At 39.6% G+C, this 23134-nt stretch overlaps 1 protein-coding gene across 5 annotated transcripts in view; it reads right to left on the bottom strand.

The window, feature by feature from the left end:
- Positions 1–6203: 6203 nt before the first annotated feature.
- Positions 6204–23134, bottom strand: part of bco2a (beta-carotene oxygenase 2a) — a 124490-nt gene continuing 107559 nt past the window's right edge. For 4 of the 5 annotated variants that reach the window (XM_014195695.3, XM_014195691.3, XM_014195692.3 and 1 more), the window contains 2 exons: positions 12375–12485; positions 6204–9414 (listed from right to left, as the gene is read on the bottom strand). In XM_014195695.3, coding sequence (XP_014051170.1) covers positions 9298–9414; positions 12375–12485 — 228 coding nt within the window. In that variant the 3' untranslated portion in view covers positions 6204–9297. 5 annotated transcript variants of the gene reach the window in all.

Raw genomic sequence — 23134 nt, 5'->3', positions numbered from 1 at the left:
ATTTCACATTCTTAAAATAAAGTGGTGATCCTAACTGACCTAAGACAGGGACTTTTTACTAGGATTAAATATCAGGAATTGTGGAAAATTGAGTTTAAATGCATTTGGCTAAGGTGCATGTAAACTTCCGACCTCAACTGTATTTTATACCATCTTTTGCACCTTGCCGATGCCACTCGGCCATCGCTCATTCATAGACTTACATGTACATATTCTCATTCACCCCTTTAGATTTGTATGTTTTAGGCAGTTGTTGGGGAATTGTTGGATTACTTATTAGATATTACTGCGCTGTCAGAACTAGAAGCACAAGCATTTCGCTACTCTCACATTAATATGTGTATGTGACAAATAAAATACAATTTCATTTGATTTACAATGGTCTAACAGTGATGTGGACATACTCAGTATTAATATCCCGAAAGAATGAAATGATCTGACACATGCAGCCGGGATAGGCTGTACATACTCACCACAGATAGGGGAAAAATTACTGGGTTATTGTGGTTTTTCAGAGGTGGCAGGTAGCCTCTGAGCTAACTCCCCGATTTGCTCCATAATAGCCTTTAACCCATGGTCGTGGTGTTCCGTCAAGGACCTGACACCTTCCAAAAGGCCATGTACCAACTCCTCATGTCTCCGAATGGTGGCAGGGAGACAGCGTGGCGGAGCTGGTCCAAGTCTGCTGGGTCTGCCGTGGCCAGTTCATACTATCAAGGCACAAGGCGAGACCCAGATGCAGACACAAGAGGCAGAGGGTTGGAGTCTTACAATGTTTAATAATCTAAAGGGGTAGGCAAGAGAATGTTCGTGGAGAGGCAAAAGGTCCAAACCAGATCAGCGTCCAGGAGGTACAGAGTGGCAGACAGACTCGTGGTCAAGGCAGGCAGAATGGTACAGAGTCCAGAAACAGGCAAGGTTCAAACCAGGAGGAGTCGAAAAAGGAGAATAGCAAAAAGGAGTACGGGAACTGACTTGACTAAACATACAAGACAAACTGGCACAGAGAGACAGGAAACACAGGGATAAGTAGACTGGGCAAAATAAGCAACACCTGGAGGGGGTGGAGACAATCACAGGAACAGGTGAAACAGATCAGGGCATGACAGAAGGTGTGACAAAGACGTGATTATGGAAATATGAGACTAAGCTAACCCTAACCCTAACTTCATTCTCCTAACCTTCCACATGAATCATCCTAACCTACTATGCATTTTATCCTTAACCCTTTTCCTAACCTTAACCTCATTCTCCTAACCTGCCACGTTAGTTATCCTAATTTTCTATGTTAATTCTCCAAACCAGCTACATTACTTCGCTTAACCTGCTATATAAACATTAAGCTGACCCGACGTGCACCTGGCTATGGCCAGTCTAACCCACTGAGGTATAATAAGAACTGGACACAAGAGGTCCAACTTGTTTTCAAGGTAATCTAATCTACTCACGTTCACATAGGCTGATTCATGAACAGTCTATATCTGAGTTGCATTGGGTTTAATACGGAACATCACATGAGCACTAGCTCTCAGTGTGCACAGGTAGCAGCGTGAGGATCCCAAAAATTGCTGGCCAAAATAAAAAATAATAATTTCGATTTTTGTGTAAATGTATAAAAAATAAAAGTGAAATATCACATTTACATAAATATTCAGACCCTTTACTCAGTACTTTGTTGATGTGGAGTTGGCAGTGATTACAGCCTCGAGTCTTCTTGAGTATGACGCTACAAGCTTGGCACACCTGTATTTGGGAGGTTCTCCCATTCTTCTCTGCAGATCCTCTCAAGCTCGGTCAGGTTGGATGGGGAGCGTCGCAGCACAGCTATTTTCAGGTCTCTCCAGAGATGTTCGATTGGGTTCAAGTCCAGGCTCTGCCTGGGCCACTCAAGGACATTCAGAGACTTGTCCCGAAGCCACTCCTGCATTGTGTTGACAGTGTGCTTAGGGTCATTGTCCTGTTGGAAGGTGAACCTTCTCCCCAGTCTGAGGTCCTGAGCGCTCTGGAGCAGGTTTTCCTCTGTACTTCCGTCTGGCCACTCTACAATAAAGGCCTGATTGGTGGAGTGCTGCAGAGATGGTTGTCCTCCTGGAAGGTCCTCCCTTCTATTGACCATTGGGTTCTTGGTCACCTCCCTGACCAAGGCCCTTCTCCCCCGATTGCTCAGTTTGGCCGGGCCGCCAGTTCTAGGAAGAGACTTGTTGGTTCCAAACTTCTTCCTTTTAAGAATGATAGAGGCCACTGTGTTCTTGGGGACCTTCAATGCTGCAGGATTTTCTTTATTTTTACAATTTTCTACATTGTAGAATAATAGTGAAGACATCAAACTATGAAATAACTCATATGGAATCATTTAGCATTCCAGGTGAAGCTGGTTGAGAGAATGCCAAGAGTGTGTAAAGCTGTCATCAAAGCAAATGGTGGCTACTTTGAAGAAACTCAAATAAAATATATTTTGATTTAACACTTATTTGGTTACTATGTGTTATTTCATAGTTTTCATGTCTTCACTATTATTCTACAATGTCGAAAATATTCAAAATAAAGAAAAACCATTGAATGAGTAGGTGTGTCCAAACTTTTGACTGGTACTGTAGATTTCACATTGTTCATATAGTTGGCAGAAATTATAAGGGATTAAATATAGACGATTGGCTGAAGGAGAAGACGATCTGGTAAAATAAGGGTATGTTGCTAACATCATCTCGGTAAGTAGCTATTGTAACTAGCTAGCTAGCTTCTTTGCAACAAGCTATCCTAGTATTCATTGCAAATATCTGACTGCTACTAGGATAGTATTCTGTACCAGACCAAATGCATAAATAAGACAACAAAAATTAGTTAAATCAAATATGGAACAAATGAAAATGCTCAGTATCTTTCTTTTTCAATCAAGGTAGATAGTAGCTAGTTAGCTGACAGCAAAGATGTGCAGGAGCTTGCAGGGATTTGTAGTCATGCATGATGTCTACATGCATGATGTCTACTACTTACGCTAATTAGCATTTTCAAATCGGAGAGTTAATACAGTGCCTTGCAAAAGTATTTATCCCCCTTGCCGTTTTTCCTTCTATGCTGCATTACAATCTGTAATTTAAATGTATTTTTATTTGGATTTCATGTAATGGACATACACAAAATAGTCCAAATTGGTGAAATGAAATGAAAAGAAAATAACATGTTTTAAAAATTCGCAAAAATAAAAAACGGAAAAGTGGTGCGTGTATATGTATTCACCACCTGTGCTATAAAGCCCCTAAATAAGACCTGGTGCAACCAATTACCTTCAGAAGTCACATAATTGGTTAAATAAAGTCCACCTGTGTGCAATCTAAGTGTCACATGATCTGTCACTTGATCTCAGTATATATACACCTGTTCTAAAAGGCCCCAGAGTCTGCAACACCACTAAGCAAGGCGCACCACCAAGCATGCGGCACCATGAAGACCAAGGAGCTCGCCAAACAGGTCAGGGACAAAGTTGTGGAGAAGTACAGATCAGGGTTGGGTTATAAAAAAAATATATGAAACTTTCAACATCCAACGGAGCACCATTAAATCCATTATTCAAAAATGGAAAGAATATGGCACCTCAATAAAACCTGTCAAGAGAGGGCTGCCCACCAAAACTCACAGATCAGGCAAGGAGGGCATTAATCAGAGCGGCAACAAATAAACCAAAGATAACACTGAAGGAGCTGCAATCCTCCACAGCGGAGATTGGAGTATCTGTCCATAGGACCACTTTAAGCCGTACACTCCACAGAGCTGGGCTTTACGGAAGAGAGGCCAGAAAAAAGCCATTGGTGTTAGCCAAAAGGCATGTGGGAGACTACCCAAACATATGGAAGAAGGTACTCTGGTCAGATGAGACTAAAATTGAGCTTTTTGGCCATCAAGGAAAACACTAATAGCTCTGCACTCTCAAGTTTTCTGTTTTTTTGTCTTATTTCACAATAAAAAATATTTTGCATCTTAAAAGTGGTAGGCATGTTGTGTAAATCAAATATATAATATTTTTTACAATTTTCATTCCAGGTTGTAAAGCAACAAAATAGAAAAAAGTCAAGGGGGTGAATACTTTCGCAAGCCACTGTAGAGCCGAATATATCGATAAAAGTATTCTTGTCCAAGAGAGATTAAAACCTGTTGGGGCTCGGGGGCAGTATTGAGACATTTTGAAAAAAATATGTGCCCATTTTTAACTGCCTCCTACACCAACTCAGAAGCTAGGATATGCATATTATTAACATTATTAACATTCGGATAGAAAACACTCTGAATTTTCTAAAACAGTTTGAATGGTGTCTGTAAGTATAACAAAACTCATATTGCAGGCAAAAACCTGTGAAAAAGAGATCCAAAAAAATGTGAATTTTGTGACTGTACTATTTAGTGTCATTGTTTTATAGATACCATAGTGAGAAAGGATTCATTTCGCAACACCTACGGCTTCCACTAGATGTCAACGATCTTTATAAAGTTGTTTGAAGCGTCTATGATAAACAGAGAGCAAATTAGAATCCAAGGAAGTTGACATGTCATCACTTCATTTTTTTGCGCCTGCGCATAAATCTGAGAAACGTGAGTTTGTCATCATTTTTTATCTAGACATAGGATAGGTTGTGTGAAAATATTACTGATGTTTAACGTTAAAAATGGACCAAAAGATTAATGCTAAACAACATTTGACATGTTTGAACGAACATAAATAGATTATTTACTAGTTTTTTTTAGCTTTTCGGCGTGATTTTACCAGCCCCCAACCACGTTTTGTGGGAGCATAATGAACGCTAAGTACTTGGTGTTATTTGGACATAAATTATGAACTTTGTCAAAAGAAACCACATTTGTTCCGGACCTGGAATGCCTTCCGGACCTGGGATCCTGCCTTCTGATGGAGATAATCAAAGGTAAGGGGGTATTTACAATGTTATTATCGATTTTAGATGATGCTAACTGTATAGCATAGCCTGTTGTTCTTAGCATAGCACCCCGTTTATTGCAAAATGTGATTTCCCAGTAAAGTTATTTTGAGATCTGGCCATTCGGTAGCAATTACGAGATGATAATATATTATTCTTTGAATGACAATATTATAATTTACCAATGTTTTCGAATAGTAATTTTGTTATGTTCACCGGAAGCATTTCAGAGAAGAAAAAAATCTGAATTTCACGCTACTGTAAAATGCTGTTTTTGGATATAAATATGAACTTGATGGAACAAAAAAATGCATGTATTGTATAACATAATGTCCTAGGAGTGTCATCTGATGGAGATTGACAAAAGTTAGTGCATAATTCAAGCTGGTTTCTGCTTTTGGTGACGCCTGACCTTGAATTGAAAATGGATGTTTGTACTTTTGTGGCTATGTACTGTCCTAACATAATCTAACTTTATGCTTTTGCCGTAAAGCCTCTTTGAAAATCGAACAATGTGGTTAGATTAAGGAGATGTTTATCATTTAAATTGTGTAAAATAGTTGATTGTTTGAGAAATTGAAATTATTAGATTTTTGATGTTTTTAATTTCCAGCCTTGTTAGCAATCCCGGCTCGGGGTTCATTGCTAACCTGTAGCCCCAACAGGTTTTAACACAGTTATCAAAATATAACGCCAAGGAAAGCCTACATGAAACACACACCTTGTTTGAAGTGGTTTTAATATCCCCTATGAGAAACATTTATGAAAATAATTGAGACCATTTACATGTTTGACTGCTAGGTTTTATGGGTATTATGATGCATCCACTGTGGGGTTCTATGGTAAATTCAATTAAAAGCCAATTTATGCTTGATCTGAAAATGTGGTCGGAGGCTTCGTATGAAAGCCCTGATGTCTGCAAAGGCTTTTTCGCAGTAAATTCTGTACGTCCACTTCAGACATTGGATTGATCATGCAGAGCCTTTTATCTGGAGATTACATCCTGGTCTTTGCGACCACCGAACTGCAGTACCGCATTACGCCAGTAGAGATCACTCATAACACATGAGTAACATGAAAAACAAATCATTTTGGAGAAAGTCACAACTTACAGTGACATTTATAACCCTGTTACACCTGGACCACTAACACTCCCTCAAGGCTTCTCATAATACCTGAGAAGCCTAGAAGAAATATGTTTACTTTTATTTACATAGGACATGCATGTAGGTTGATTGGAAAAACATTCAGCACTGTACAATAATACACCCACTGGACTGAAAACAGAGTTTCTATGTTTATTGGTTTGGAAACAGAGAGACAGGAGAGGCAAGAAGAGTGTGCTGAAAGAACACTTGGTCAGATTTCAATTCATGCTCTGACACAGTGGTATATAGTTTTCTAGAGGAAGCAGTTTAGACCGTTAGAGCAGCTAAACCACCCCAGGCCACTGGTGGCTTTACTATCACTAACATTTAATTCAATTTATATATCAATAATATCAATGACTGATAAAGGTCAGAAAACAAATGAGAAACTTTTATAGTATCACTTTTTTATAAAAAATGTACCACAGAACATAGTAAAATCATTTGTATAAAATGTACAAAAAATAAAAAATATTGTTAGTGGTTAAAGATGCACCCTTGGGATATGCATGCGTAACTTAATGTAAAGTAAGGCATCAGATTCTGCACTGTAAAAAGTAATTTGTTCTGCTAACAATTAGTTTATGTGGAAACCAGTTGCCTAGAACCATTTGAGTAACCCAACTCAGAGTATTTCAGTGTTCAATACTTAAAGTAATAAAGTGGTATCACCACCCATATGGTCTTCTTAAGTTGTAAATACTTAACTGTTTAATGTTTTATGAACTTTTTGAAACTAAATTGCATGATGTATTCTGATCTATAACGATTGAAGTTACTTGAACATTGATATTTGTTGTAGTGAATGTACACACTTAGTCTCCCTAATTGCAGGTTTCGAAAAGGAGTTTGAATAAGTACAATTATAATTGATATATAAATGCCTGGATTACTTTAATTTCGGTGAATCTCTTATACAATGGGTTAAAGTTATGTACAGCAACCCCAGGTGTAAAATAGTAAATAATGGTTAGAAAGTATTGAGCTTTTAAGAGTAGTAAAAGGCTGTCCATTGTCTCCGTATATATTTATTATGGCCATCGAAATGCTAGCTATTAAAATTTGATCCAACAAAAACATCAAGGGGTTAGAAACAAAAATGTGTCAATGTATGCCAATGACTCAAGTTTTTTTCTTAAGTCTGCAATCTGGATCCCTGCACAGTCTCATTGAAGATCTAGATCACTTTTCTAGCCTCTCTGGACTAAAACCTAATTATGACAAGTGTACAATATAACGCATTGGATCGTTAAAAGTCATTGTTTACACTATCTTGTAGTTTACCAATAAAATGGGAGGAAGGTGAAGTAGACATACTTGGTATTCATATCTCAAAAAATATAAATTAACTTATCACAACCAATTTCAAAAGAAAGTTTGCAAAAATAGATAGGATTCTGCAACCATGGAGAGGTAAATACTTGTCTCTTTATGGAAAAATCACATTTATTAACTCTTTGGTCCTATCACAGTTTACTTACTCATGGCATTGCCATTAGTAAAATGTAAAAAAAAAAATCATATGAGCAAAAAATATTTCACTTAATTTGGAACGCTAAACCAGACAAAATAATTAATATGCGTTTTGGGGGCTAAAAATATTAAATATTAAAGCATTAAACGTCTCACTAAAAGCTTCACTCATATATATATTATACTTAAAACCGAAATGGTTCTCCAGTAGGTTATTAACAAAGGTTAATCCTTGTTCAAAAATTGCCTTTATACAGATTACAACTTCTCTTTTCCGACTAATTGAAAATTAAACTTTGTTTAAAGTGTGCCCTTTCATAAACAAGCCATACAAAGCTGGTTACAATTTCAATTTTACCTTCCAGAAAAGACAGAACAAATATTATGGTTAAACTAAAATACTGATTAATAAAAAAAAGTTATTTATGGAAGAAAAAAAAAGTATTATATGTATTATTGATAATATGAATAGAAATAGTGGAGTTAAGTAACACATGCAGCTATCAAAAATATATGGGAATGTCTGCTCAATCCAAAGTTACAACCAATTGATTGCAGCATTACCAAGGGCAAGGGGAAGAGGGAGAATGTTTGGAACTTGTTTGTCTGCCATATACTAAAGATACAAATTGGCTGAAAATGATTGGCATAAATAGAAAAATATACCAGTTTCATTTGAGGGCAAAAATGTTGACCGCTGCGCCATACAGGTTGCAAAATAAATGGGAAGAGATTTTCGATGTACCGATTCCATGAAACATGGTATATGAACTGATACAAAAAAACTACATTTGATTCAAGACTGACTTTTTCAATTAAAATTATTATACCAAATTCTTGCCACCAATTTCATGCTGTATAAATAGGGCATACAACAATCTCAGCACTGTAGATTTTTCTGCGAAGAGATCATTTATTATGGTATTGCCCCTATGTACAGTAGCTTGTTTCCAATCACAACATTGACTTAACATTAACCTTACAAAGAGCAGTGTTGGGCAATTTGGAAAGCCATTGTCAATCAATCAATAATATAAGAATAATCATAGGAAAGGTTTTCATCTTTAGCTTACAATCTGTGGATAATATGCGATTAGGAAGGTTCAAAATTCATGTGTGATTAAAGAGCTTGTGTTTGGTAATGTATTACTATTATTATTATTATTATTATTATTATTATGTGATTGCGCTATATAAAAGTACCATGTGTGTAAAATGTATATGTAAAATATGTGTATACAGCATATTCAGACCCCTTGACTTGAATGGTAAATAATGTATTGTCATTTTGGAGTCACTTTTATTGGAAATAAGAATAGAATGTTTCTAAACACTTCCACTGTACATTATTGTGGATGCTACCATGAATATGGAAAATCCTGAATGAATCATAAATAATGACAAGTGAGAAAGTTACAGACACACAAAAGACATGCTAACCTCTCACCGTTACAATAACAGAGGAGGTTATCATTTTTGGGGGGCTATGCTCTTTCTGCATCTAACTTTCACACTCATCATTATTCACAATTCATTCAGGATTATCTGTAATAATGGTAGCATCCACATTTTAACATATAACGTAGAAGTGATTAGAAACATATTCTATTCTTATTTACAATAAAAGTGACTCCATAATGACACAATACATTATTTACCATTAATTTCTATTGGGCACAAAATAATCTGAGGGAGGGAGGGAGGGATGGAGGAAGGAAGGAATGGGTGATTGTTATGTCAGTAATGCTGATCTAGGCAGTGGTGTTGAAGGTACCATGGAAACCGTAGGGAATATTGACAGGCACCTCTGCTCTCCCCAGCTCCTCCCATGTCTTGGCATCCAGAACCAGGAGGAATGTACTCTTATCCTGCACAGAGAGATAGAACCTTCCAGATTAATCTACATAAACACTGTAGAACATTCCAAATTAATCTCTATTAATACCATATCCATATGGCACGTTTCTGAAATGCTGTAACTTGTGTCTAAAATAACTGAGGTTGAAACCCAGTGAATATCGCCATTTGACCCTAATGAGCGGATGAGAAAGGTAAACAATCTGAACACGCTCGTTGTGTGAATATTATTGATGACAAGTTTTTTTTTTAATTACGTTGACAATGGTTGTCAAAACCACCCTGTTTAAATGTTTTTCACATTTTCTGTAGCCCTATACACTTGTACCCGGATAAGGATAAAATAAAATGGCAGATTTGGACAATGAAAAGCACCTAAATTGAACGCAGCGGCTGTACAGTAACATGCTTTGCATGATGTCAGAACTCAGTCTCCACTTCACAGCACTATATATAAGAAATATATAGCAAATACATTTTGTATTGAATAACAGTGTAATTTACACTATGATTTCAGTTAGAAAACATTTTTATAATGAACAGTTAGCCTGTGCTTGTCATAACAAGCTGTTGTTGCAAGGTTGCCATAAAGTGTTTCTTTACATGACCTTTGACTGTTGTAAAGCACAGTAGTGAATCTACTCAATAAAAATGATGATACTGACATCTAGTGGTGACATTGGGAACTGAATGTTACTGCATAGTTTGAACTTGGTGCAGTTTCAGATTTACTTTGAGACAAAGTTTAATTCATTCAGCCCTTCTTGTTTATTAGTGTGCTTGTGGTGCTTCAGCATAAACACTTCTGCATTCTTATCCACTGCCAAAAATAGGTACAACTTAAACATGTGTCTAAGAAGGTAAACTGAACAAGGGTTTTGTATTTATATATAAAGTGAATTCTTATTCCACATTGTATTGTTACAGCTTCAATTCAAAATGGATTGAATAGATCTCACCCATCTCCACACAATACCCCATAATGACAAAGTGAAAAAATGTTTTGTTAGACATTTTTGCAAATGTATTATATTAAATAAAGACATCTAATTTACATATGTATTCACACCCCTGAGTCAATACATGTTAGAATCAGCTTTGGCAGCGATTACAACTGTGAGTCTTTATCGGCAAGTCTCTAAGAGCTTTGCACACCTGGATTGTACAATATTTGCATTTTATTATTTTTTTAATTCCTCAAGCGCTGTCAAGTTGGTTAGATTTTCAAGCCAATTTAAGTCAATATTCTAACTAGGCCACTCAGGAACATTCAATGTCATCTTGGTAAGCAACTCCAGTGTATGGTTATGGTCCTGCTGAAAGGTGAATTTGTCTCCCAGTGTCTGTTGGAAAGCAGACTGAACAAGGAATATCCTCTAGAATTTTGTCTGTGCGTAGCTCTATTCCTTTTATTTTTATCCTGAAAAACTCCCTTGTTCTTGCTGATGATAATCATTCCCATAACCATGATGCAGCCACCACCATGATTGAAAATATGAAGAGTGGTACTCAGTGACATGTTGTGTTGGATTTGCCCCAAACATAACACTTTCTATTCAGGACATGAAGTTATTTTCTTTGTCACATTTTTAGCGGTTTTACTTTAGTTCCTTATTGCAAATATATTTGTATTCTGTACAGGCTTCCTCCTTTTCACTGTGTCATTTAGGTTGATATTGTGAAATAACTACTACAATGTTGTTGATCCATCCTAATTTTTCTCCTATCACAGCCATTAAACTCTGTTTTAAAGTCAACATTGGTTTCATGGTGAAATCCCTGAACGGTTTCATTCCTCTCCAGCAACGGAGTTAAGAAGGACACCTGTATCTTTGTAGTGACTGGGTGTATTGATACACCCTCCAAAGTGTAATTAATAACTTCACCATGCTCAAAGGGATATTCAATGTCAGCTTTTTTTTTATTTTTATCCATCTACTATTAGGTGCCCTTCTCTGCGAGGCATTGTAAAATCTCCCTGGTCTTTGTGGGTGAATCTGTGTTTGCAAATCACTGCTCAACTGACAGACCTTACAGATAATTGTATGTGTGGGATACAGAGATGAAGTAGTCATTCAAAAATCATGTTAAACACTATAAGTGCACACAATGTGAGTCCATGCAACCTATTATGTGACTTAAGCGCATTTCTACTCCTGAACGTATTAAGGCTTGCTGTCACAAAGGGGTTGAATACTTACTGACTCAAGACATTAATTTGTAAAACATTTTTAAAATCAGAATCGCACTACAACATTATGGGGTATTGTATGTAGGCCAGTGACACAACCTCTCCGGCTGTAACACAACAAAATGTGGAAAAGGTCAAGGACCTGAATACGTTCTGAAGGCACTATAGTTGCTTTTTGGTGGTTATCATGTAAAATTTGAATATCAATTTGAATATTTAGTTAATAAATGATCGTTTGGAGCACATTGTGTAATAAAGACAGTTTGTGTTTCATTCCATTTCTAAAAAAGTAATATAAATCGGTAGATATATTGGTAATTGGTGACTTTTGCCTCCCTAAATTCCCATATCGGTTGGCCTGAATTTTGTTGTCTGAGTGAGGAAAATGCTGTAAATTACAAGGACTCTGTGCATTTTGGAAGATAAAATGTTGAGGATTATAATAAATACAGATTTGATGATACAAGCATGAGTCCAAATGTGAACTATACATTTCCATATCATAAAAGTCATGTAACGTTTATGATGACTACCTTTCATGTACAGTTACAAGATGACATGATGTTATACCTGGGTTGTCCTGAACAGAACAACCTGTTTGTTTTATTGTGAGGAAAATTTGCTACAGACCACACATCAGAATGCACTCATGACTTCATTCTATGCACAACAAAATTACAATCTGCTTCTCTGAATTTCCTTGTGAAAGCCTAACACTGTAAGATCATATTTTATAATTTCGCTAGTCATGTGTGCGATATAATGACCCATAACCTTTACCTCAGTGGGCGTGACCACCACGGACAGGATGACCCCATCGTCCTCCTCCACGGCCTCCGGCGAGGGAACGAACACAGGCTCTGAGGGGAACAAACCCTTCTGGTACCACACCTTGAGACAGAGAAAGCAGGGATGCAAAGTGGGACCCCAAAAAGTAAACATGGTCAATCTTTGAAAAGAAAGAGAACAACAAGTTCATAATATACATTTTATTAGTCTCATTACTCCTAACTTCCCAAACCACAATAGACAGAGAGTTGGTGTCACGTCCTGACCACTAAAGAGGTTATTTGTTCTTATAGTTTGGTCAGGACGTGGCAGGGGGTATTTGTTTTATGTGGTTCAGGGTGTGTATGTGTTCATGTAGAGGGGGTATTTGGTTTATATGGTTCGGGGTGGTTGTGTATGTAGAGGGGTATTTGATTTATTAGTCCAGGGTTTTGGTTATTGTTCTATGTTAGTTTATTTCTATGTTCAGTCTAGTTGTTTGTATTTCTATGTTTAGCTAATTGGTGTTGGGGCCTTCAGTTGGAGGCAGGTGTCTATCGTTGCCTCTGATTGAAGGTCCTATAAATAGGAATGTGTTTGTCATGGGATTTTGTGGGAGATTGTTTCTTGTTTTGCTGTATGCCTGACGAGACTGTCTAGTTCGTTTGTTTTTTGTATACGTTGTTTGTGTTTTTCCTTCTTCACTAAATAAAAAGAAGATGAGTATACATTTTCCCGTTGCGTTTTGGTCTACACCCTACGACACCCGTGATAATTGGGCTCTTTGGTCTGCGTTTAAGGTTTATCATGACATGCAACGATAAACTCAGTCTTCCCAGAGAGGAACACATAAGGCACAATTACATCTTATTTTTTCTGCCAAATTACTGTTTGTCAGTTTTGTTTTTCCAGGTTTGGGATTTTTTTCAGATTGTCACTCTCGTAATCACACTTTTTTAATAGAAACAAAACCAAATTGGATGTTCTAAGTCCACAACAATGCTTAAACCATAGAGATCAAATTAAAATGCCAAGAGGGGATTGGTCATAAACCCTCAAAGTTCAATAATGGGGCTAAACTGGCAGCCATCTTGGTCAGTGAGAAATCCAAAAATGAATCTAATTTAAATTTATGGCAGGAACGCATAGGTGATGCATTTCCTACTTTTACTTATGCAGGAAAATAAAAGTAAGGCATGTGATGTATCAGAAATTGTGTATTAGAATTATAGTTAACCTAAAAAAATGTAAATTTGATTTTAAATTCAGTTTATATGGGTTTAATACACATTCCCTGTATAAATTGCCTCGAAAATACATGTAAAAAGACCATAAATATCTCAGATTTTTTTATCTTGAAAAGCTGTGAAGGATATTATATGATACAATATTAGTACTTGTTGCATTTACAACTTGTCTAAGTTCTATCATCAACTGATATCAGAAAGCAGTGCTGCCAACTCTCACACACTGGCTGTGAGACACGTATTTGACCCTCTTTACACACTCACACGCATTGATTTCAATCCTGTGCTATATACTGCTATATCTGTCCGCTAATACAGAAAAAGTAAAGGGCCCATTGTTATTTCATAGTTTTGATGGCTTCACTATTATTCTACAATGTAGAAAATAGTAAAAATAAAATAAAAATCCTTGAATGAGTGTCCAAACTTTTGACTGGTACTGTGTATATATACACTACTGTTCAAAAGTTTGGGGTCATTTTGGGGTCCTTGTTTTGAAAGAAAAGCACATTTTGTGTCCATTAAAATAACATAAAATTGATCAGAAATACAGTGTAGACATTGTTAGTGTTGTCAATGACTATTGCAGCTGGAAACGGCTGATTTTTTCATGGAATATCTACGTAGGCGTACAGAGGCCCATTATCAGCAACCATCACTCCTGTGTTCCAAATGCACGTTGTGTTAGCTAATCCAAGTTTACCAATTTAAAAGGCTAATTGATCATTAGAAAACCCTTTTGCAATTATGTTAGCACAGCTGAAAACTGTTGTTCTGAATCAAGAAGCAATAAAACTGGCCTTCTTTATACTAGTTGAGTATCTGGAGCATCATCATTTGTGGGTTCGATTACAGGCTCAAAATGGCCAGAAACAAAAAACTTCCTTCTGAAACTCATCAGTATATTCTTGTTTTGAGAAATGAAGGCTATTCCATGCGAGAAATTGCCAAGAAACTGAAGATCTCGTACAACGCTGTGTACTACTCGCTTAACAGAGCAGCGCAAACTGGCTCTAACCAGAATAGAAAGAGGAGTGGGAGGCCCCGGTGCACACCTGAGCAAGAGGACAAGTACATTAGAGTGTCTAGTTAAAAATAAAAGATTAAGATGGGCAAAAGAACAGACACACTGGACAGAGGAAGATTGGAAAAAAGTGTTATGGACAGAATAATCTAACTTTGAGGTGTTCGGATCACAAAGAAGAACATTCGTGAGATGCAGAAAAAATTTAAAGATGCTGTAGCATGGTGGAGGCATTGGAGTCCTGCTCCAGTTTCAACTGTTCTGCATGCGGCTATCGAACCCTGACCTTTTCACCGGACTTGCTACCTATCCCAAACCTGCTGTTTTCAACTCTCTAGAGACAGTAGGAGCAGTAGAGCTACTCTGAATGATCGTCTATGAAAAGCTAACTGACATTTACTCCTGAGGTGCTGACCTGTTGCACCCTCGACAACCACTGTGATTATTATTATTTGACCATGCTGGTCATCTATGAACCTTTGAACATCTTGGCCATGTTCTGTTATAATCTCCACCCGGCACAGCCAGAAGAGGACTGGCTACCCCTCATAGCCTGGTTCTTTTGTAGGTTTCTTCCTAGGTTCTGGCCTTTCTAGGGAGTTTTTCCTAGCCACCGTGCTTCTACACCTGCATTGCTTGCGGTTTGGGGTTTTAGTCTGGGTTTCTGTACAGCACTTTGTGACATCAGCTGATGTAAGAAGGGCTTTATAAATACATTTGATTTGAACTAGAATGCCAAAGGTCTGCAAGCTGTAATTGCTGCAAATGGAGGATTCTTTGACGAAAGCAAAGTTTGAAGGACACAATTATTATTTCAATTAAAAATCATTATTTATAACCTTATCAACGTCTTGACTATATTTCCTATTCATTTTGCAACTAATTTCACATATGCTTTCATGGAAAACAAGGACATTTCTAAGTGACCCCAAACTTTTGAACGGTAGTGTATGTATATATTTCCAGAGTTTTTTATATCTCCTTAATTTAGGACAGACACTTCCAAACTTTGTTTCTTATGATTTATTTTTGCATGTCCTTTTTGACATTCATGAATGTGTTATTCGATGCGCTTCTATAGGCTTTAGTATTAAAGGCCAAAATCAATATTTTTTCAAATTATGTATTTTTTGGGGATACCTTAAGGGGTCTTAAAATTCTAAATCAAATAGTCATACTGGATCATTTAGCTATTGTCACGCCCTGACCTTAGAGATCCTTTTATGTCTCTATTTTGGTTGGTCAGGGCGTGAGTTGGGGTTGGAATTCTATGTCCTTTTTTCTATGTTTGGTATTTCTTTGTTTCGGTCGGGTATGACTCTCAATCAGGGACAGCTGTATATTGTTGTTGCTGATTGGGAGCCATACTTAGGCTGCCTGTTTTCCTTTGGCTTTTGTGGGTGCTTATTTTCTGTTTAGTCATTTGTTACCTGACAGAACTGTTTAGCTGTTGCACTTTGGTTTTTTGATTCAGTGTTCATTCAAATAAATGTCATGATGAGCACTAACCACGCTGCGCCTTGGTCTACTCTTTCAGACGGCCGTTACAGAACCACCCACCATAAGAAGACCAAGCAGCGTGGATTGGAGCATCGGGTTGACGAATGGACTTGGCAGAAGGAGCGAAGATTCTGGGAGGACAAGTTACGGGAGCTAGGGGAGCCCGAGAGGCAGCCCCCAATTTTTTTTTGGGGGGGGCACACGAGAAGTTGGCCTGAGTCAGGATGGAATACTGAGCCAACTTCCCGTGCTTACAGGAGGCATCGTAGTACTGGTCAGGCACCGTGTTATGCGGTAGAGCGCACGGTGTCCCCAGTACACTTTGAGAGCCCGGTGCGCTACATCCCAGCTCCTAACATCTGCCGGGCGAGAGTGGGCATTGAGCCGGGACAGAGTGTTCCAGCTCAGCGCGTCTGGTCTCCGGTGCGCTGTCTCGGTCCAGGTTATCCTGCGCCGGCACTGCGTACTGTGTCTCCGGAGTGCTGGGATGAATCAGTCCGTCCTGTGCCTGCGCTCCGCCCGCGCCGGGCTAGGTTGGCTATTCAGCCTGGAAGATGGGTAACAAGCCTACGCACCAGATCTCCAGTGCGACCCCACAGTCCTGTTCCTGCTCCTCGCACTAGCCTTGAGGTGCGGGTCTCCAGTCTGGTACCTCCAGTGCCATCACCACGCACCAGGCCTTCAGTGCGTCAGCCCAGTCCAGTACATCCTGCTCCTGCTCCTCGGGCTAGCACTGTGGTGCGTGTAAATAGTCTGGCGCCTCCAAGGCCAGCCCCATGCATCAGGCCTTCAGTGCGCAGTCCCCATCCAGAGCTTCCGGCGACAGTTCCCCGTCCAGAGCTTCCGGCGACAGTCCGGAGCCTGCAGAGACGGCCCACAGTCCGGAGCCTGCAGAGACGGCCCACAGTCCGGAGCCTGCAGAGACGGCCCACAGTCCGGAGCCTGCAGAGACGGCCCACAGTCCGGAGCCTGCAGAGACGGCCCACAGTCCGGAGCCTGCAGAGACGGCCCACAGTCCGGAGCCTGCAGAGACGGCCCACAGTCCGGAGCCTGCAGAGACGGCCCACAGTCCGGAGCCTGCAGAGACACTCCTCAGCCCTGAGCCAGAGTCGCCCGCCAGCCGGGCGCAGCCAGAGTCGCCCGCCAGCCGGGCGCAGCCAGAGTCGCCCGCCAGCCGGGCGCAGCCAGAGTCGCCCGCCAGCCGGGCGCAGCCAGAGTCGCCCGCCAGCCGGGCGCAGCCAGAGTCGCCCGCCAGCCGGGCGCAGCCAGAGTCGCCCGCCAGCCGGGCGCAGCCAGAGTCGCCTTCCAGTCCGGGGCCCGCTGCGAGGGTCCCCAGTCCGTGGTCGGCGGCAAGAGACCACGCTCTAGGGGAGCCATTAAAGTGGGGTGAGCCAGCGGTGGAGTGGGGTCTGCACCTTTGGGGGGGGGGGTACTGTCACGCCCTGACCTTAGATCCTTTTATGTCTCTATTTTGGTTGGTCAGGGCGTGAGTTGGGGTGGGCATTCTATGTCCCTTTTTCTGTTTGGTATTTCTTTGTTTCGGCCGGGTATGACTCTCAATCAGGGACAGCTGTATATCGTTGTTGCTGATTGGGAGCCATACTTAGGCAGCCTGTTTTCCTTTGGGTTTTGTGGGTGCTTATTTTCTGTTTAGTCATTTGTTACCTGACAGAACTGTTTAGCTGTTGCACTTTGGTTTTTTGATTCAGTGTTCATTCAAATAAATTTCATGATGAGCACTAACCACACTGCGCCTTGGTCGACTCTTTCAGACGGCCGTTACAGCTATCTTAAAACAATTCCATATGTCAGATTAGCACTCCACCTCTCTTCCCCAATGGCTTGAAATGAATACATGTTAAGGATTTAGAATTTAGGATAGCCTTAAACATGTGAAACTTAGTTTGGTGTATCTAGGTTGAACGGTTCAAGAGTAACTGTTGGTGAGATATATTATTCTAATTTATGCAAATATATACTCTCCACCAGGCACAGCCAGAAAAGGATTGGCCACCCCTCAGAGCCTCATTCCTCTCTAGGTTTCTTCCTAGGTTCTTGCCTTTGTAGGGCGTTTTTCCCAGCCACGTGCCTCTACATCTGCATTGCTTGCTGTTTGGGGTTTTAGGCTGGGTTTCTGTATAAACACTTTGGGAAATCTGCTGATGTAAAAAGGGCTTTATAAATACATTTGATATAGTTTATCAACGTTTTAAAGAATTTGAAGTTAGGATAGCATGAACCTGTCAAAGTTTGAAAGGATAAATTATTGTTGCGATTATATGCGAACTTATGCACATTTGAGTAGTTATAATTTATAGCACAGACCAGAGCTAGACCAGCGCTAGTGCGAGCCAGAGCTATTGTAGCTAGCTACACCCAGTACCTGAGCTGGACCAAAGCCTGGGCAGACCAGAGTAGTAGTTGTGTGGTTGTGATCAGTAGTTGTGGTTAGTATTTGTGGTCTGTAGTTATCTTCAGCAGTGGTCAGTAGTTGTTGTCAGTGGTTGGGTGGTCAGTAGTTGTGGCGGTCAGTAGTTATGGTGATTCGATGTGTTGTCAGCAGTTGTGTGGTCAGAAGTTGTGTGGTTGTGGTCACTAGATGTGGTCAGCAGTTTTGTGGATGTGGTCAGAAGTTGTGTGGTTGTGGTCAGTAGTTGAGTAGTCAGAAGTTGAGTCGTCAGAAGTGTTGTCTGCAGTTGAATGGTCAGTAGTTGTGTGGTCAGAAGTTGTGTGGTTGTGGTCAGTCGTTGTGGCCAGGTGGTTGTGGTCAGTAGTTGTGGTGGCCAGTCGTTATGGTGATTTGATGTGTGGTCAGAAGTTGTGTGGTTGTGGTCACAAAATGTGATCAATAGTTGTGTGGTTAGAAGTTGTGTGGTTTGGTCAATAATTGTGGTCAGTAGTTTTGTTCAGTAGTTGTGTGGCTGTGGACAGTAGTTGTGTGCTTGTGGTCTGTAGTTGTGTGGTTCAGTTGTGTGCTTGTGGTCAGTAATTGTGGTCCCTCTTCACCCTTGTCATAATTTTTGCTCTCTTGCGTCTGTGAGTACCCTTAGCAAAGGCTCCGTTTGGGCTGCCCAATGATGATACAGAGCTGTTAGAATACATTAGCTAGCCATTTTTTGTCACTCTAAACTCTGACAAACAACTGTAACTTTTTATTGGTAGAAGCCATTCCTAATCTGCTTCATCCAATCAGTGGGGTACAGCCCGCCCTCCTCTTTAGAGACAGGCAAACTATCCAGTTGAGTTATTTAAAGCACGGAGCATGATCCTGAGAAGGAGGACAAACCTAGTGAGCATTAGAAATCTTCTCTTTGTCATTCTTGGTCGCCCAGACTGGGGAAGCATTCAAAATCTTGGCGATTGCCGTTCAGTTAGAAACAGATTCACAAATCATGGGAATTTGTGGAGCTAGGAAGACATTAGCTGTGTTCGAATACTCATACTAACTACAAGTGTAGCGCTAGTACGCTCAACTGAAATGATACGTTCGTTTACAGTATACTAAAATGAACTTATAGTATATACTCATTAAGTATGTAGTATACAATATGTTAGTATGGGTATTCGAACACAGATATTCTCTCCTGAGAGTCAAGCGTTGCTAAACAACAGTAGCCTTGGCAACACTGCTCCCTTATGGCAAATTTGAAGTGTGATAAACATCCCATTCAACACGCTGGGTTTGGGCCTATTCCGTTTGAGACTCTGGGGACTCGGAATCGACTCGGACTCGGGGGGCTTCATACAGGCCGAGCTCTTCCCAAGTCCGGCAGAATCATATTACTCTGGGTTCTGGCTAATGGTACTCGGGCCGAGTCCACCTCAACATATCTGACCCGATTAACTGTTTCAGAAGTAGGGTATGATGTTTTTATTCTGCAGGTGATGAAAGATTTTTTTTTAATGAATGTAATCATTTCTCCTCGAATTTGCAAGCTAAAATTCGAACTATTATGCTATTAGATGGAGAAGGACCCTAGAGAATCTATGCTAAAAATGAACTAGATTTGATTACTGATTTTGTTTGGAACCCCACTCACACTAATTATATTAATTTTAGTCCCACGGCAAATCCTGGCCAAAGGAGCGATGCAGCCTACAACCATGAATGTTGAATTAATGCAATAGCCTATTAAACTGTTACAAATTTAGTCTGTTGCCTATTAAAATAGCTAAATAAATAACGACCTTGACAGGCAATGGAAAAAATCATGGTGCTCGAAAGGTCATGATTGAAGGTCATGATTGGGTTCGATTTCCGGGGCCACGAACAGAAACTGAATGCATGTATACTGTCGCTTTGGATAAAAGCGTCTGCTTAATGTCACGTATTATTTTTGCACACCTCATATTTGTGAGACATTGAACATTTTGACAGTAGCTATGTTCTGACTGCACATTCTGAGAAGACAGGAGAAAATAAAACAGCGTATCTAAAGCGGGTAAGTTATGAATTGTAACTTTGTCATAACACAAGGATGCATGCCACATTTTTGCTGAACCTAAACATAGATGAAGTCTATTTCAAGATTGAGACCGCACATCAAGTCAAAAATAGGCTACTGTCTGTTTTATAAATCTGTGCTTGTAATTTTCAACATTACAAATAGCAGCATAGGGTACATGTATCGTCAATTGACAACATCAATGCTTTCTGAAGTATCCTTAATAGGGAGCTAGCATTACCTCTGAAGATACCAAAAACACATGATCCAGCAGCGGTGGCCTCTGTTGCTCGAGCCATCTGCTGCTCGAGCCATCTGCTTTGCAGCTCGAGCTGGACTGACTTTCCAACTGGTTGTTGTGACGTCGATCGCCGAACGCCGCCCGAACAGGGAGAGGAGCCGACTTCGGTGGAAGTCGTGAAAAAAATCACCCAGCTAGCAAAGCTAGCTAGCTAACAGTCACAGTTAGCTAGCTATGTCCAGTAGTCACAAAGGACTTGCGCGACCCCAACTGGTCTCAAGTGGAGATGGCAAAGAGCACTCCAAGATGAAATGATGGTTTATTTCATTTCATGTATAATATGGAAGCTTTTTTTATATACGGTCCCAGTGGTTCTGTGTAACGTTAGCTACCTGCATTATTTGGATGTAGTTAGTTTTGCGAAACTATTCATGGCTGACCCTATACAGTCAATGGGTCAATCAGCTCCAGTCTTCTTTCATTGAAAATCAAATCTATAAAAAAAGATAATTATAATGTAAAACAACATTCTATAGGTTGAATGATTAGTTTCCAGCTGATCCCATTCCTTACTTGAACCCCATGTAAAAAGCAATGTGCTCGACAATACATGTCTTCTTGTTAGTCTACTTGCCAGCAGACTATCCCCACCCTCAGCCTCTCTGACGGACTGTATCCACCTTCCACCATCATGCCCTAAATACTTACTGTTCACAGACAGAAACGTATCTGTTATCACTCATACTAACATGTTATTTGTTGAAAAACAATTACAGTCCATCCATTCTGATTTAACCTGTTGGGGATAGGGGGCAGTATTGAGAATTAAAAAAAAAATATGTGCCCATTTTTAACTGCCTCCTACACCAACTCAGAAGCTAGGATATGCATATTATTAACAGAGTTGAATAGAAAACACTGAATTTTCTAAAACTGTTTGAATGGTGTCTGTAAGTATAACAAAACTCATTTGGCAGGCAAAAATTACAACCAGGAAATGAGAATTTTGTGGCTGTACTATTTTTCGAGTCATTGCTAATAGATCACACAGTGACAAAGGATTCATTTCGCACTTCCTACGGCTTCCACTAGATGTCAACGATCTTTATAAAGTTGTTTGAAGCGTCTATGATGAACAGAGACCCGGATGACAAGGAAGAGAAGTTGACGTCCCTGGGATGTCGTCACTTCATTATTGCCCGCACCTGCGCATTCATGTGAGTTGAGACATTTTTCAATAACGTTTTTCAAGACACAGGAGAGGTCGGGTTGAAACATTACTGATGTTTCACGTTAAAAATGGTCCTAAAGATTGATGCTAAACAACGTTTGACATGTTTGAACGAACGTAAATAGATTATTTTTTTTACTTTTCGTCGTGACTTCCCCCCCCCCCCCGCCCTACTTTTGAGGAGCCTACCGAAGCGCTAACAACATGGAAAAACTTGGAGTTATTTGGACATAAATTATGAACTTTGTCGAAAGAAACCACATTTGTTGTGGACCTGGGATTCCTGGAAGTGCCAATGGATGAAGATAATCAAAGGTAAGGGATTATTGACAATAGTATTATTGATATTAGATGGTGCTAACCTGTATATCCTAGCCTATTGTTCTTAGCACAGCACCCCGTTTATTGCAAAGTGTGATTTCCCAGTAAAGTTATTTTGAAATCTGGCAATGCAGTAGCATTTACGAAATGTTAAACTATAATTCTTTGAATGACAATATTATAATTTACCAATGTTTTCGAATAGTAATTTTGTAAATTGTAACGTTGATTCACCGGAAGCATTTGAGGGGAAAAAAATTCTGAATTTCACCGCTACTATAAAATGCTGTTTTTGGATATAAATATGAACTTGATGGAACAAAAAATGCATGTATTGTATAACATAATGTCCTAGGAGTGTCATCTGAGGAAGATTGTCAAAGGTTAGTGCATAATTTTAGCTGGTTATCTGCTTTTGGTGACGCCTGTCTTTGAATTGACAAAACATTACACACAGCTATTTTCGATGTACTCTCCTAACATAACCTAACTTTATGCTTTCGCCGTAAAGCCTCTTTGAAATCGGACAATGTGGTTGGATTTAGGAGATGTTTATCTTTCAAATGGTGAAAAATAGTTGATTGCTTGAGAAATTGAAATTATTAGATTCTTGCAGTTTTGAATTTCCCGCCATGGTCTCTTGACAATAAATCCCAATACTGGGATAAGATCCAAAATACATTTGAACTTTCCACTAATAATAACGTAAAAGATCCTATAGGTTTTTTTTACCTTTATTTAACTAGGCAAGTCAGTTTAGAAC

Source organism: Salmo salar, chromosome 04, assembly GCF_965601325.2.
Source record: "Salmo salar chromosome 04, fSalSal1, whole genome shotgun sequence".
In the NCBI taxonomy this organism is placed as follows: Eukaryota; Metazoa; Chordata; class Actinopteri; order Salmoniformes; family Salmonidae; genus Salmo; species Salmo salar.
This window is presented reverse-complemented; position numbering and strand designations above follow the sequence as displayed.